This window comes from Pleurodeles waltl, chromosome 11, assembly GCF_031143425.1.
Source record: "Pleurodeles waltl isolate 20211129_DDA chromosome 11, aPleWal1.hap1.20221129, whole genome shotgun sequence".
Taxonomy (NCBI): domain Eukaryota; kingdom Metazoa; phylum Chordata; class Amphibia; order Caudata; family Salamandridae; genus Pleurodeles; species Pleurodeles waltl.
This window is the reverse complement of record NC_090450.1, coordinates 81340045-81352287: the sequence shown is the minus strand read 5'-3', so window position 1 is coordinate 81352287 and position 12243 is coordinate 81340045. Positions and strand designations below refer to the sequence as shown.

The following is a 12243-nucleotide window of genomic DNA, read 5'->3' as shown; positions in this document are numbered from 1 at the left end:
ACTTAACTTCTATCTGAACCTTTTCTCACATTCAGGACATTGAAGAAAATGGAGTCCGAGAGTTTGACTTATGGAAAAGAAAAGGTAGGAAAGAAATGTGGACCAAATAAAAAAAAAATTATGTACTAAAAAGTTTCTTTTAAATCATTAATTAGTAAACGATTACAAAAACAAAACTAATCAGAAATATATAACTTGTGGCTCTAACAAATCACCAATGCATAGGAAATCACTTTTGGGGAGCAATAATTTTGATGTGCACTTTTCCAAAATTGACTTTGATTAACTTTAGTCCTCGGTTCTAATTTATATAATCAAACTCTTTAATTATTGCATTAATTGCTTTTAAATGTCGCCACTGAAAAAAAGTAGTGAATGGTTCTGCAAATAAACCATTTTAAGAGAATGAAAAACTGATGGAGTGTCAATACTAAATATACCCTATAGACGGCATATGCTCCAGAGTTAAATCGAACAGAAAAAAACAATTGCGATCTTCCCTTTTGAACTAGATCTATTGTATAGTTTTATCAATTTACATGAGACATTTTTCAGGTTTCGGGTGATTGGTGACCACCAGGCCACTCACTGCATGTTTCAAACGATGAGTGCAAACCATATTGCTAGACGTGCCCTTAGTCAGCAGTGAAGAAGGCCCGGGCTTAAGCATATGGGCTCCACAATATAGCAAGCATTTGCAATACAATTGTTTTCGCGTTTGCTCAAGTTAGAGCTGTTAGCATTGTAAATTCCTAACAGGACTTTTGTTGCTACATAAATTGAAATCAAAAGTAAAACAGTTGACATAAGAGAGGCAATTCAAAGCGCCATGAGCATGAAGGAGAGACACAAAAGGAAAAATATGTTTGCTCACAGTCAAACATATCGGCAACCATGCAATTATCCATGCAACAGGGGCAGTCTGCAAGGCAGTAACAAAACCTCCCTAAGAAGGGACAAACGTAAAGCATTTACCAAAGATAACAAAGGATTTTTGAAAGGCAAGCCCACGAACGAGTGAAACTGATGAGCATCGGGGGCGTGGTAAAAAGCCAAAAATAGTTGCAGCAGGTCAAAGCACTTGCGCGCTCGAACCAAAAAACTATACAACAAAAATACATATTTTTTTAAAACTGGAGATGCATAATTGCCTTCAGTATTGACATGTGTGGAGATGAGTTTTCCAAATCCCCTTACTCCTCTCATTGGCTTATCCTTTAGATGTTCAGCCAATGAGAGGTGGAGGGGGAGAAGTTACTAGCATAAGTCTGCCTTTACTGCCTGTTTGTTCTCCTGCCTTCACCATTCTCAGCCTTATCGTTCTGTAAATTTCTTGTTTAGCTGTCCTCTGGTGTTTCAGGGGGTCCTTTGCAGTCCCTGGATGGACATATTGTCCTCGCTCAAAGTAGGTGGTAAATGGCAGCAGAAAAGGGTTTCTCATTCAGCTTATAAGGGAAAATTCCAAGCAAAGATCCAGTATTCTTCCACCTGTTATTCCCCATTCTGTTGATTAACTGAATCCCCATTTTCTTGGTATTGACACACCAGCTGGAAACAAAAAATCCCTACCTCTGCTCTCTAGTAACCGGCTACTTGTGATGAGGACCTAAAGATGAAATAGATGACAAAGTTTTTTGTGTCCTAATAATTTTCCAACCAGGATCTTTATCCCACGTGATGAAAATATGTAATCGCAAGACTTTTTCAACAGGAAGAAGAATAGGAGTTTTCTGTGTTGGCTTTTTGAAATTTAAACATAACACTATATGGGTCACCATCCTCCTTGAGCTACTCAGCCTAAAGTACATGGACAAGCAGATATGTTCTAATCGGTTGAGGGGAACCATGGTCTGACATGCCTTTTATTTTATTTTGATTATTCTCTTTTGGAGAGTTTCAAAATAGTAGTGGAAAAAGATGCTATTAGACAAACGTGTGGACATAGAAAATGGAACTTTGTTTCAAAAAGCCCAGAAACAAACCAAAAAAAATGTATGTGATGCCACTACACAAGACCCTTGCCTTTTTTATATTCAATACCAGGCAATAGTGACATCAAATGTATTTGAAAACTTGTGTTTTCTATATCAAGTGAAATAATTGAGAACAGTGTTAACAAATAAACACTGCAACAAAGCTCAAATAGGGGCATATCATCTTGGAAACAGTCCTGATAAATATTAAAGTTGACCAACAAAGACAAGTCATAGAAAGAGCTGAACCAGAACGGAGCCAGTGGTCAGCAGAGCCCCACAAAATAAAAATAAATGAGCAGCAGGCACAACATAACATATAAGGAGCAACTAGGAGAAAGGTGGGGATGAATAGACAATGCACCTTTATCCCAGTCCTTGCCCCACCTCCAACCTCCTCTATCTCCTTCTTCCCAATCCAGGGGCTGCTAGACCTTACTCTCTTCTTGGGTGGTAGTAAAGCTTTTGCCTTCACCTCTCTTGTTTTGATAAATTCCTTTTGTGTTGACTTTAGACTTTGCACGCATACCACTGCTAACTAGTACTAAAGTGTTTGCACTCTCTCCTTTAAACACGGTAAGTTTAGTTGGCCCACACCAATTTGGCACATTTAATTTAATTATAAGTCCCTAGTAAAGTGGTACTACAAGTACACAGGGCCTGCAAATGAAATGCTACTTGTGGGCCTATAGCATCTATTGTGCCACCCACTTAAATAGCCCTTCAAAACATGTCTCAAGCCTGCCATTGCAGACTCTGTGCGCAGTTATTTAACAGGCATTTCAACCTGACAAAATAAACCATTTGCCATGTCTAAACCTTCCCTTTTAATACCTATAAGTCTCCTCTAGGGTAGGTCCAAACATTCCATAGAGCAGGGTGCGTTGTGTTTGTGTTGTGTTTGAAAATCTGGGCCTGCCTTGCCCATAAGATAACACTGGGTTACCTTATTACATTGAATAAGTGTTAACATTTGTGTTGTGAGTAGGTATGCATTTTATGATAGGTGTCTGATGAATTGTAAATTAAAACCCTCATTAATGGTGAAGTCTTTGCACTATAGGGCCACAGCAACCACCAGTGATGATGACTGGCAATTTGAGATCTGCTCTTGACGCCACAGTATCAACAGCGACACAGTATCAGCAACCCGCGATGTCCGCCAACAACAATCTCCTGCAACTACCGTTCGCAATGCTCAAATGGGTCTTAGTGCAACAGCAATGGCCATCCACAATGCCTGGCCTGCTCTTTGAGGTACAGTGACGACCGTCCACCACACTCCCTGCTCCTCCCTGCCTCTTCCACCACAAATGGGACATTTCTGCAGAACTTGCCTGGTTCTTGTATTCTGCTCATGCTCTATCACAGTCGGCCTGAACTTGTGACTTTCATCCGGTCTTGCATGACAGATTACCACGAGTGGTACTTTGTACTTATACATGCTATATTTTACCTTCAATTTTTATAATCGATATCCCCGTTTCTACTGAATTTGTTTGTTTTGGTGTCAACTACTTTAATACCTTTTATGCTGCTTTCAAACATTTTGATGTGGAGAATCCCCCTGTCCAATATTTTTAGGACCCCCACCTGACAAGAATTTCTAGAACCTGGTACTCCTCATCATCGCTTGGCAATCCAAAGGCTTATGGGTGACTCCTTGTTATGTTAGTTTGCTGCTGTTGTTGGCTTCAGTCATGTTTGAGGGGGAGGCTGGAGGACCTTGAGAGTTTGAGCACGAAGAGCCATGTGATAGTGCATCCCCAGCCAGTGGTATAACATCCTGTGCTATGCCCCCATGCATCATAGTGCTTAATTAATGTATTCACCTGTGACACAGCTTTGTCTCTCTGCTGCTGCCTGGGAGTGAGAGCTGGCCTAGGTGCAGGGGTGCAACTATAGGCTGAGGCAGGTATTGTCTGGGCGGAGAGCAGGTGTGGCAGCAGCTAGCACAGTACTGTAGGACAGTGCATGTCTGCATGACTAAACGGTTGTGTGCCCCTCACATTATAAAACACATTTACAAGGTTCGATTTAGGCCAAAATTGTCAGTGGTTGCGCATTGTCAATAAGGCATGCACCAAACTGGAGGCACACGCAGCAGCACGAAAAAGAAACCTAACTGGTGCTTGCCGCCCAGGCTGATTGAGTCTCAGCTGAGGTCAGGCAGCTGCAGCCAGCGCAGCTGAGCCTCTTGGCCAGCACAACCAGTGCCAGCTATATTGTGATGAGTGAACTATACTCACTGAGGTGTCAGTGCAGTGAGCAGTGCAGTGCTTCAATTCTTGTCAACCTCCCACCATCCGTACAGGAATGGGCAGCCAGGCCAACCAGCTGTCGAAGTGCATTAAAAAATGTATGGGGACTGTGATGCTGCATGCAATAGGGATGGTGTCAGTGAGTATGGGGACAGGGCCAACGGTGTGGCTAAAAACAAAATATTCTGTACATTTTTTAGGTCTCTCACCGACAGGTAGCTGCATATAAAGTAACATGCAGCTTAAAAGAAAAATACATTTAAAAAGTTGTTACTCATTGGAAAATATATGATAGTATGTTATGAAATCTCTATTAGTTCATGTACTGCAGTGGTCTGTGTGTAACCAGACAGCCACAGAAATAAATCTTGGGTGGTGCAGTGGAAAATAGTGGCTTGCGTATTTTTAGTGCTGCAAGGTCACAACCTGTGACAGAAAGCACTGTAAATATCTAAGTCATTGCACACATCATAAAATAGACTGCTACAAAATGTAGGTAAGGCATTGTTTTTTTACATAACTGCCTGTTCAACACCACCTTCGGGATAGTAATCGCTATGTAAATACAATTACAATTAAAAGCACTCACCTCACAGCTCAGTTGTTAACTGCACTACCACTCAAAAAGAATAAATCTTTGTTATCACAAAGATTCAATCAATTAAAGCCAGTACCTGCTCCCAAGCAAACTTTACATTTGCAGATTAACTTGTAGGGCACATTTGCATTTCTTTCAGGCAGCAGTGGCACCCTAGTGAAGGGTGTTTATCTGTCTGCCAGGTTTTGGTTTTACAGCGCAGGACACTCCCTCACACTTCAGCTGAAGCATTCAAAATCGGAATTAACCGTCCGGGACAGTTTTCTTTTTCCGAAAGTAGGGGAACGGTTTTTCATGAATCTTGTTTGTGCTGAAAATAATGCTGGGGAATGCACAACCCCCTTCCCTTGACTCCATCCACCCCCGGGCTGTTGCGCCCCACAGAATGAAGACCTTTTCTCTAAGTTAAGCTTGACTGCGTTTGTGTCAAGCAACCACAGGGTTAAGCACAGGCTAATTTAGTGACTTTTGTGGTGACGTGGATTGTGGCGGTTGCTTGAGAAGGTCTCACCCCCCCGCTCAACCAACAGCTCAACTTCTCACACTATTGGGAGGGTTGTCAAATGTATAATTCCAACAGCTGTTAGCGTGCTGGTGGTGGTGGGTGAACCAAGGCAGATGCTGGCATGTGATGCCCTCTTTAAGTTTCCAGATGAGCCAAGTGCTCTGCAAAATGTAGTATTTATTTTGTCTGCTGGTTCCTTTAGTGACACTCTAATTGCCCTTCTGGCCCATCACAGACAATGTTCAAACTATCTGTACTTGAGAGGGTGGGATAAAAGAGGTAATTTAAAATTCTCAAGGCCCCCGCATTGACAGTGGCTTCCATGGGTTGCCACTTTTCCAAAAGAAAAAATACTTACGTGTCCATGTTTAAAGAGTATGCACAAGGCCCAGTGCTATACTTAAAGAGAAGTTCATATAGTGTCTGTAATAATTTGTAACATGATCTTATTGTTTTTGTTTACTTTAGGTATGCCAGGTATTAATATGGCAGCTCTAGAGCACATTTTAAAGTGTTTGCTGCTTATGTTTTCTGATTTAAGTATGTACTGATAAGAGGGCGGCAGAGTATACACACCACCAACATACTGGTCTGCTGCCTGATTTTATTGTGGACAGACCCTAGTTTTGGCTACAGTTGTGACAATTTTTTCACCACTAAAGCCAAAATTCTCAGACGGCCTGACAGAGTAAGGGTCATCAGAAAAATGCCTGCATGTCCGCCCACCCAATCAGGTTGGGTGGACATGCAGCTATGTATTTACTGTCTGTCATTTCCAGATAAACCCTGGTCGTGAGGAACGGTATAAAGCACATAATGCTGCCTCCTAATGACTCCCATGGCTCAGGGAGCAATGCTTTTTTTATTTTCAAAAAGAAAATACCATTTTAGAATTTTCATTTTGAAAATAAAAAAAACTGGTACAGAAATTTGCATTGACAGGAACCACCATGACACCCGTTACTTCCAGTGCATTATAAATGGCCACCTGCTTGGTGGTCATTTTTAAATGTGGAGGGTGGTCCCACCACCAGGGGGGTGGGGCAATTTACTTCCTACCCACGGCATAATGGCAGGCAATCCATCACAAACTAAATCAGGCCCTATGCGATTTGCCCAGAATCACATGATGTTGAACCAGCGCTAAGACTATAACCAGGTTCCACATTTCCAAACTCGGCAGCTCTGTCTGCAATGCCACATGGCCCTCCTCCTCTCCGCGTTTTGGTGTTTTTAGAGTTTTTACACAATTATGGTTTACATAGCCTGCAAAAAACAACATGGGTTAAAACTTGAAGGAACACCAACGCAGTGCAAAGCCCACTGAGCAGAGATGCCAATAGACAATGTGTCTGTGCTTGTGTTTCACAATGTTGGTTTTCAAAGCAACAGTTCCTTGCTAAGGGGTATGAGTTGAGCTCGGATTGCGTTGAGCTCAAGGGTCCATTAGAAGTCCGAGTTGAGACAGAACTGAACATCTGGATCTAGCTAGGCTCCAGCTCTGAAGGGCTTGCTCACTTCTACTAAACACTGTAGTCTGCACTGCAGCATGCTCATTGTAGTGAATGGGCTACCTCTCCAGACTTAATACATCCTCACAGTATGTGTATTGCCCTGCTGGACACATCATGGGGCAGCCCCTTTCTGGGGATTGTACCGACCTACCACACACCCATCCATCACAGGCATCACCAGTCAGGTGATGCTGTTAGTAAAAAGGCTCGAACGTACGAGCTTGGAGTCTGTTCCACCCGCACACTACTGGTGTCCCTGTCAATAATTTTGCTAGCATGTGCACCTAAGCCCCATGACAAACCAGAATGCTTACTGACAACAAAGAGAGACAAACTATGGTGTAAGGCATCTGTGTCTGCCTTCCCGAGAGGGACTAATTTTGATAACAATGTAATAATTGGTACAATGCCATGAGTTGATGAAAATAAAATGGCAAGTGGCTTAATGGGGCAAATCTAAAACTATTTACAGTGTATGTATGCACAGCACGAAGTCTTTAGCTGCACCAGATGCAAAACTCTGAACTATAAAAAAATCAGGACTACTTACAGAGGTGGCATCAATATGGCAGCCGGCATGTAGATCCTCATTGCTCTCCTTTGAGCAGTTTGTTGGTTTGATCGTGAAGGTCACAGCATATTTCGTCCCAGCCACAATCTAAAACGCCAATAAAGATAATTAATAAAAAAAGTTTGGGATATTTTCCATAGTTTACCAAAAAAAGAGTTTTAAGTATGTCAAAGGTAAGAAGAAATAAAAAGTAAGGTTTTGTTACGAAGGCTGGGCCAGGGTCAGTGAAACATGAACTGCTAAATACATGTTTAACCAGAGTGCGAATTAAGAACTAAGTGCCAGATTTACAAAAAAGTGCTGCAGTGCACCAAATCACCTTGCTGTGCTGACTGCGTCACTTGGAAAGGGCAGGAATGAGCTGTATTTAAGGAATAATGTGCACTCCTGTTCTTTCCTTCTGCGCTGGTGCACAATGGGCTGCCTAACGCCAAAGCGGGCACCCTTCCACCAAGGTGCAAGGGTGCCTGTGTGGCATGAAGGATTGTTTTCGTGCAGGAAGGGACATCTTACTGCACAAAAAAACAATCCTGGGAGGTTTTTTCTCTTATAATATTTCCTGCAGAATGCAGCACTCTCAGAAAGAGGAAAAATTAGGAAAAATAAAGATATTCATCCCAAGGTTTACAAATTCTTGTAAATCTGACAATGTGTCAAAATCCATGGTTATTGTGTGAGAACACTCACTGCAACACCCATGGGACGCCTCGCTTGTGCTGAGGAAGGCAACGCAGCGATTTGCGCTGCCTTGCCTTACTCCATGTCTATGAGGTTGTTCAAAGCCACAAAAAGTGGCTTTGCGGTTCCTCATAGATATGAGTTTGAGGTTTGTGATGTGTTACAGAAAATGATGCAGCAGTGGCACGTGACTATGCCCATGAGAGTCCAGACAAACTGAAAACTGATATTTCCAGGTTTAATGAAAATAATGTGCAACTGAAAATCATGTTAATTTAAGGTTGCACTTTAATCACCGTAGTATAAAACAGGATCTGGAGGTGCGGATGTGTAACAAGAATGTGCATATTATTATGTTTTATTTTGACGTAGTGGTTATTTGTTCTGTTTTTTTTCTGTTGCTGGTGCAAGGGTGTCTGCGTGAAGCTTGCTTAGGATTTGTACTGGAAGGATATCCTTTCAGTAGAATGTACTATGCTTAGACTAACTTTAAAACTTTTCACACCTTGTATGTGTGCTGTGCAGTGCAATACGCATGCAAAATCGGAAAAGAAAGGAGAAATAAAAGCATTTCCGTTTGATCACGCCTAGTTGAAAATGCATTTTATTGTTTGCCACAAAACCATGTCTACTTTTTTTTTAGAAGATACGGTTTTGAGTGAAAAACCATGAGTGGTTGCATAGGAACACCCATGCACCACTAATGGGAACCCCCTTGGTGCTAAGTAATGCTAACCAGCACAAAGCGCTGCTTTGCATTGCTTTCAAGTGAATTTCCAGCAAAAGATTTTGCATCGATTTGCGTCACTTTTGTGACACAAACAGGGTGCAAAATCTTAGTAAATATACCCCTGGTCCTAAATTAGCACTTGCAGTGATCACTATTAAATTTAAAATTCCAAGCATATATATTTGGCTTGGAGGCGGGTCAGCAGTACTTTCACACTACTAGGAGGTTCTAATACACTGGTTACACAAGAATGAATCCTGGGTAGAAAGTTACTAAAACTCTACATTTGCTCGTTCAGCAACAATCGAGCAAGCACTGTAGTGCAGCATTCTGTAGTGCATATTGAAGTTGCCACCATGATCCAAAGTGTATGGCACCGTGTTGATACAAGAGCCATTTCCCCATAAAGGAAACAGTTTATAATAATGCCATACCACAGTGCACATTTCCATATCCACAACCACTCCCTTTTGAGATCGTGAACATCATGGAAGAAGATTGATAACTTGAGCAGAATTTACAAAGTAATTTTGAATTTACAAAACATTAATTTATACTGATAAATGAAGATATTCATGGATAAATCAAGTATGATGTAATATACTACATGACACTGTATCTGCTCGCAGGGGTGGGAATCCACACATCTCCTGTACTGGTGTGGGTTTGAGCGTGCTGATATCCTGTGTGGGACTGGGGAGGGAAACCCTCCACATTCTATCACTGTGTGGATACAGGGGCTGCTCAAAGAAGGACAAATATTTTTTCATGTGTAACAAATATTAAAAAGCTATCATGTGCAAATGCACTTCTGCTAAGCATTTACATAAGCGATAAACGTATACCAGGAACATCTAGGTGTGTCTAACTTTCTACATGAGGGAGCAAGCATTCCTGTCTCAACTTCTCAGGAGTACTTCTGGAAATACTAAGCCTTCCAAAAACCACAGAAGTACACCTCACATAGAAATAAACCTGTGGAAGCAGATTTACAAAGTGTTTTTCGGAATTGGACTCAAAGTGCCATTTATGTGAGTTAACATTGGGGTGTTTCAGTTCCAATGTGAACTTTGCAGGAAGTGTGCTTTCTTGAATTCATATGTCAGACAGCTCTATTCTGCTTGAATACATACACACCTGTGCTGTGGCTTTTTCGATGTGGTCCACCTTATAGAGGACGGGATCATTGCTCTCAGAGTTGTACTTCTTCAATGTGTGGGCCAGAGGTTCTACTAGTCTTGTGCTGTTTGTCTCTAGAGGCTTTGGGCAACCAGTACACGGAGGAGAAGGAGCTAAAAAAACAAAAACAAAAAACATTTCTGTATAATTCAACCAACAAAAGGCACTTTGCCTTTCACCAAAAATTAAAGCATTCTACTAATTCGCAATATGGCATAACTTTGTAGCTCAATGTTTTGAACTATACGAATGGTTGAAGGCCCACAACCTGAGATGTAGGCCTAATACACAGACGAGGTCCTACAGCGAGAGAATGGGATATACTCCTGTTAGAGCATTCGCCTCAGATATGGTAGAATGATCTAAATTAAATAGGAAGACACAATTTTATGGTTACAAAACCTGCAATTCACAAAATGGCAGTGTTTGCAGCCACTGAATAGTGTTTCGAAATGCTTAAAATCCCCTCTCATGTGTCGGAAAATAGTTTCTTACTTGCAGCAGGGGTTTTGTGACCCATCACAAACGAAAAACACGAGAGGGCATTAAAGGGACATCTTCCTCCTATATGAGAGTTACTAAGGAATGTATCAAGGCTTTGTGACCACAACTGCAGTCATAAATCACTGATCAGACAATGACACCTCAAAGGGATCGGCATCTGCTTCAGAGGAATCTGTACGCTTTGTAATTGTGGGACAGTGTTCAATGTAAAATTGTGTTCCACAACCTTTAATGGAGCAGGAAGACCTGCCTGCTCCCCCTAATGTTTTTTTAGCTGGAAATACTGTTTTTATAACCAGCTTCTGTACCTTTAATGGATAAGTGCAGCTTTTAAAACATAATTCCAGTTTGGGAAAGCAATTTCAAGGTTAGTGGTCTGCTGTCCCACATTCCTGAATTCATAGCCATTCACAGAGGATTGTACATTGTGGCACGCCTGATTAGTAGCCATTAAGCAGATTATTTTGCACCCCTCTCCCTCCTCCCCACCTCCTCCATGTACAATCTGTGATGCCACCTATTAGTTGACAGATCATACCATAAACTGAAAATCCATTCGCAAACCAATCAGCAAATTACATACCCAGATTTTTCAAGCAGTGCTTCATACATTAAGCCCTCAAAATCTTTACCCACAATGGGACGGGGAGGGAATACCCTCAAACAGGCCAGGATATAAAGGGAGGTATTCCTACATGGAGAAATGTAGTTTTCTGTGGGGAATAAGAATATAGAAAATGATTTTCCTCCTGGTCGGTGATCTTGCATGAGCAATGTACAAGAATTCTGGAACACTACTAGGAAACAACCACAATCAAACCTTTCCATGAGGGCTGCTGGACACCTTGGTGAAGTCCAAAAAGTCAGAGGGCCTCATTACGAGTCTGGCGGTCCTGGCACCTACACATTTGCGCCGGCCCACTGTCTGGCGGTGCCGGGTGTCTGAATCCACAAGGGCAGCGCTGCTAGCAGCGCTGCCCTGGGGATTACAAAACCCGTGTCCGCAAGCTTTTGCATGGCGGTTCCATCGCCATGCAAAGGCTGGTGAAGACGGGGTGCTGGGGGCCACATGGGGGCCCCTGCACTGCCCATGCACTTGGCATGGGCAGTGCAGGGGCCCACATGGGCAGCCCCGTCACACTTTTCAGTGAACGCACCACACCATTGCCGCCGGCTCTATTACGAGCCGGCATCAATGTTGTGGGTAGTTTTCCGCTGCTCCAGCAGGCGGAAAAGCTGTTTACGACAGCTGGCACAGCAGGAAACTCATCATAGGGCCACGAGGCGGAAAAATAAACTGGCAGGCTTATAGACTCACAAGTTTGGCATCCGCCAAACTCATAATTAGGCCCAGAATGTCCTCCCTCTGTAAGTAAAAGCCTATTGGAGTATATTTCAGTCCGCATTTTGTGAATCAGGCGGCAGCCCCAAAAGTGCAGTTTAGGCAGAATGTCAAAAAACATCGGGAGTCACCGAGATTTACTTGTGATTGTGGAGACTTGTGCATGCTCATAGAAACTTGGGTGATTTGACTTCTGTCTTACCATGAATCCCGCAGTTTTGCTGAGTGACGGCTATGGAATCATTGAGTGCAACAAACACAGAAGACTTGCAGGCACCGGAAAGCTGTCAGCAAATAAAAACAGACAGATGTGAAAAGGGAAAAGGAAGCGGTTAGAGTAGAACACTGCCCCAGTTTCATAGAAGACTGAATGCCACCTGTGATATCC

At 42.4% G+C, this 12243-nt stretch overlaps 1 protein-coding gene across 2 annotated transcripts in view; it reads right to left on the bottom strand.

The window, feature by feature from the left end:
• LOC138265425 (uncharacterized) overlaps positions 1-12243 on the bottom strand; it is a 226152-nt gene that overhangs the window by 63818 nt on the left and 150091 nt on the right. For both annotated transcript variants that reach the window (XM_069213123.1, XM_069213122.1), the window contains exons 15-17: positions 12058-12139; positions 9968-10122; positions 7402-7509 (exon numbers count right to left, since the gene is read on the bottom strand). In XM_069213123.1, coding sequence (XP_069069224.1) covers positions 7402-7509; positions 9968-10122; positions 12058-12139 — 345 coding nt within the window. The remainder of the gene's footprint in view (positions 1-7401; positions 7510-9967; positions 10123-12057; positions 12140-12243) is intronic.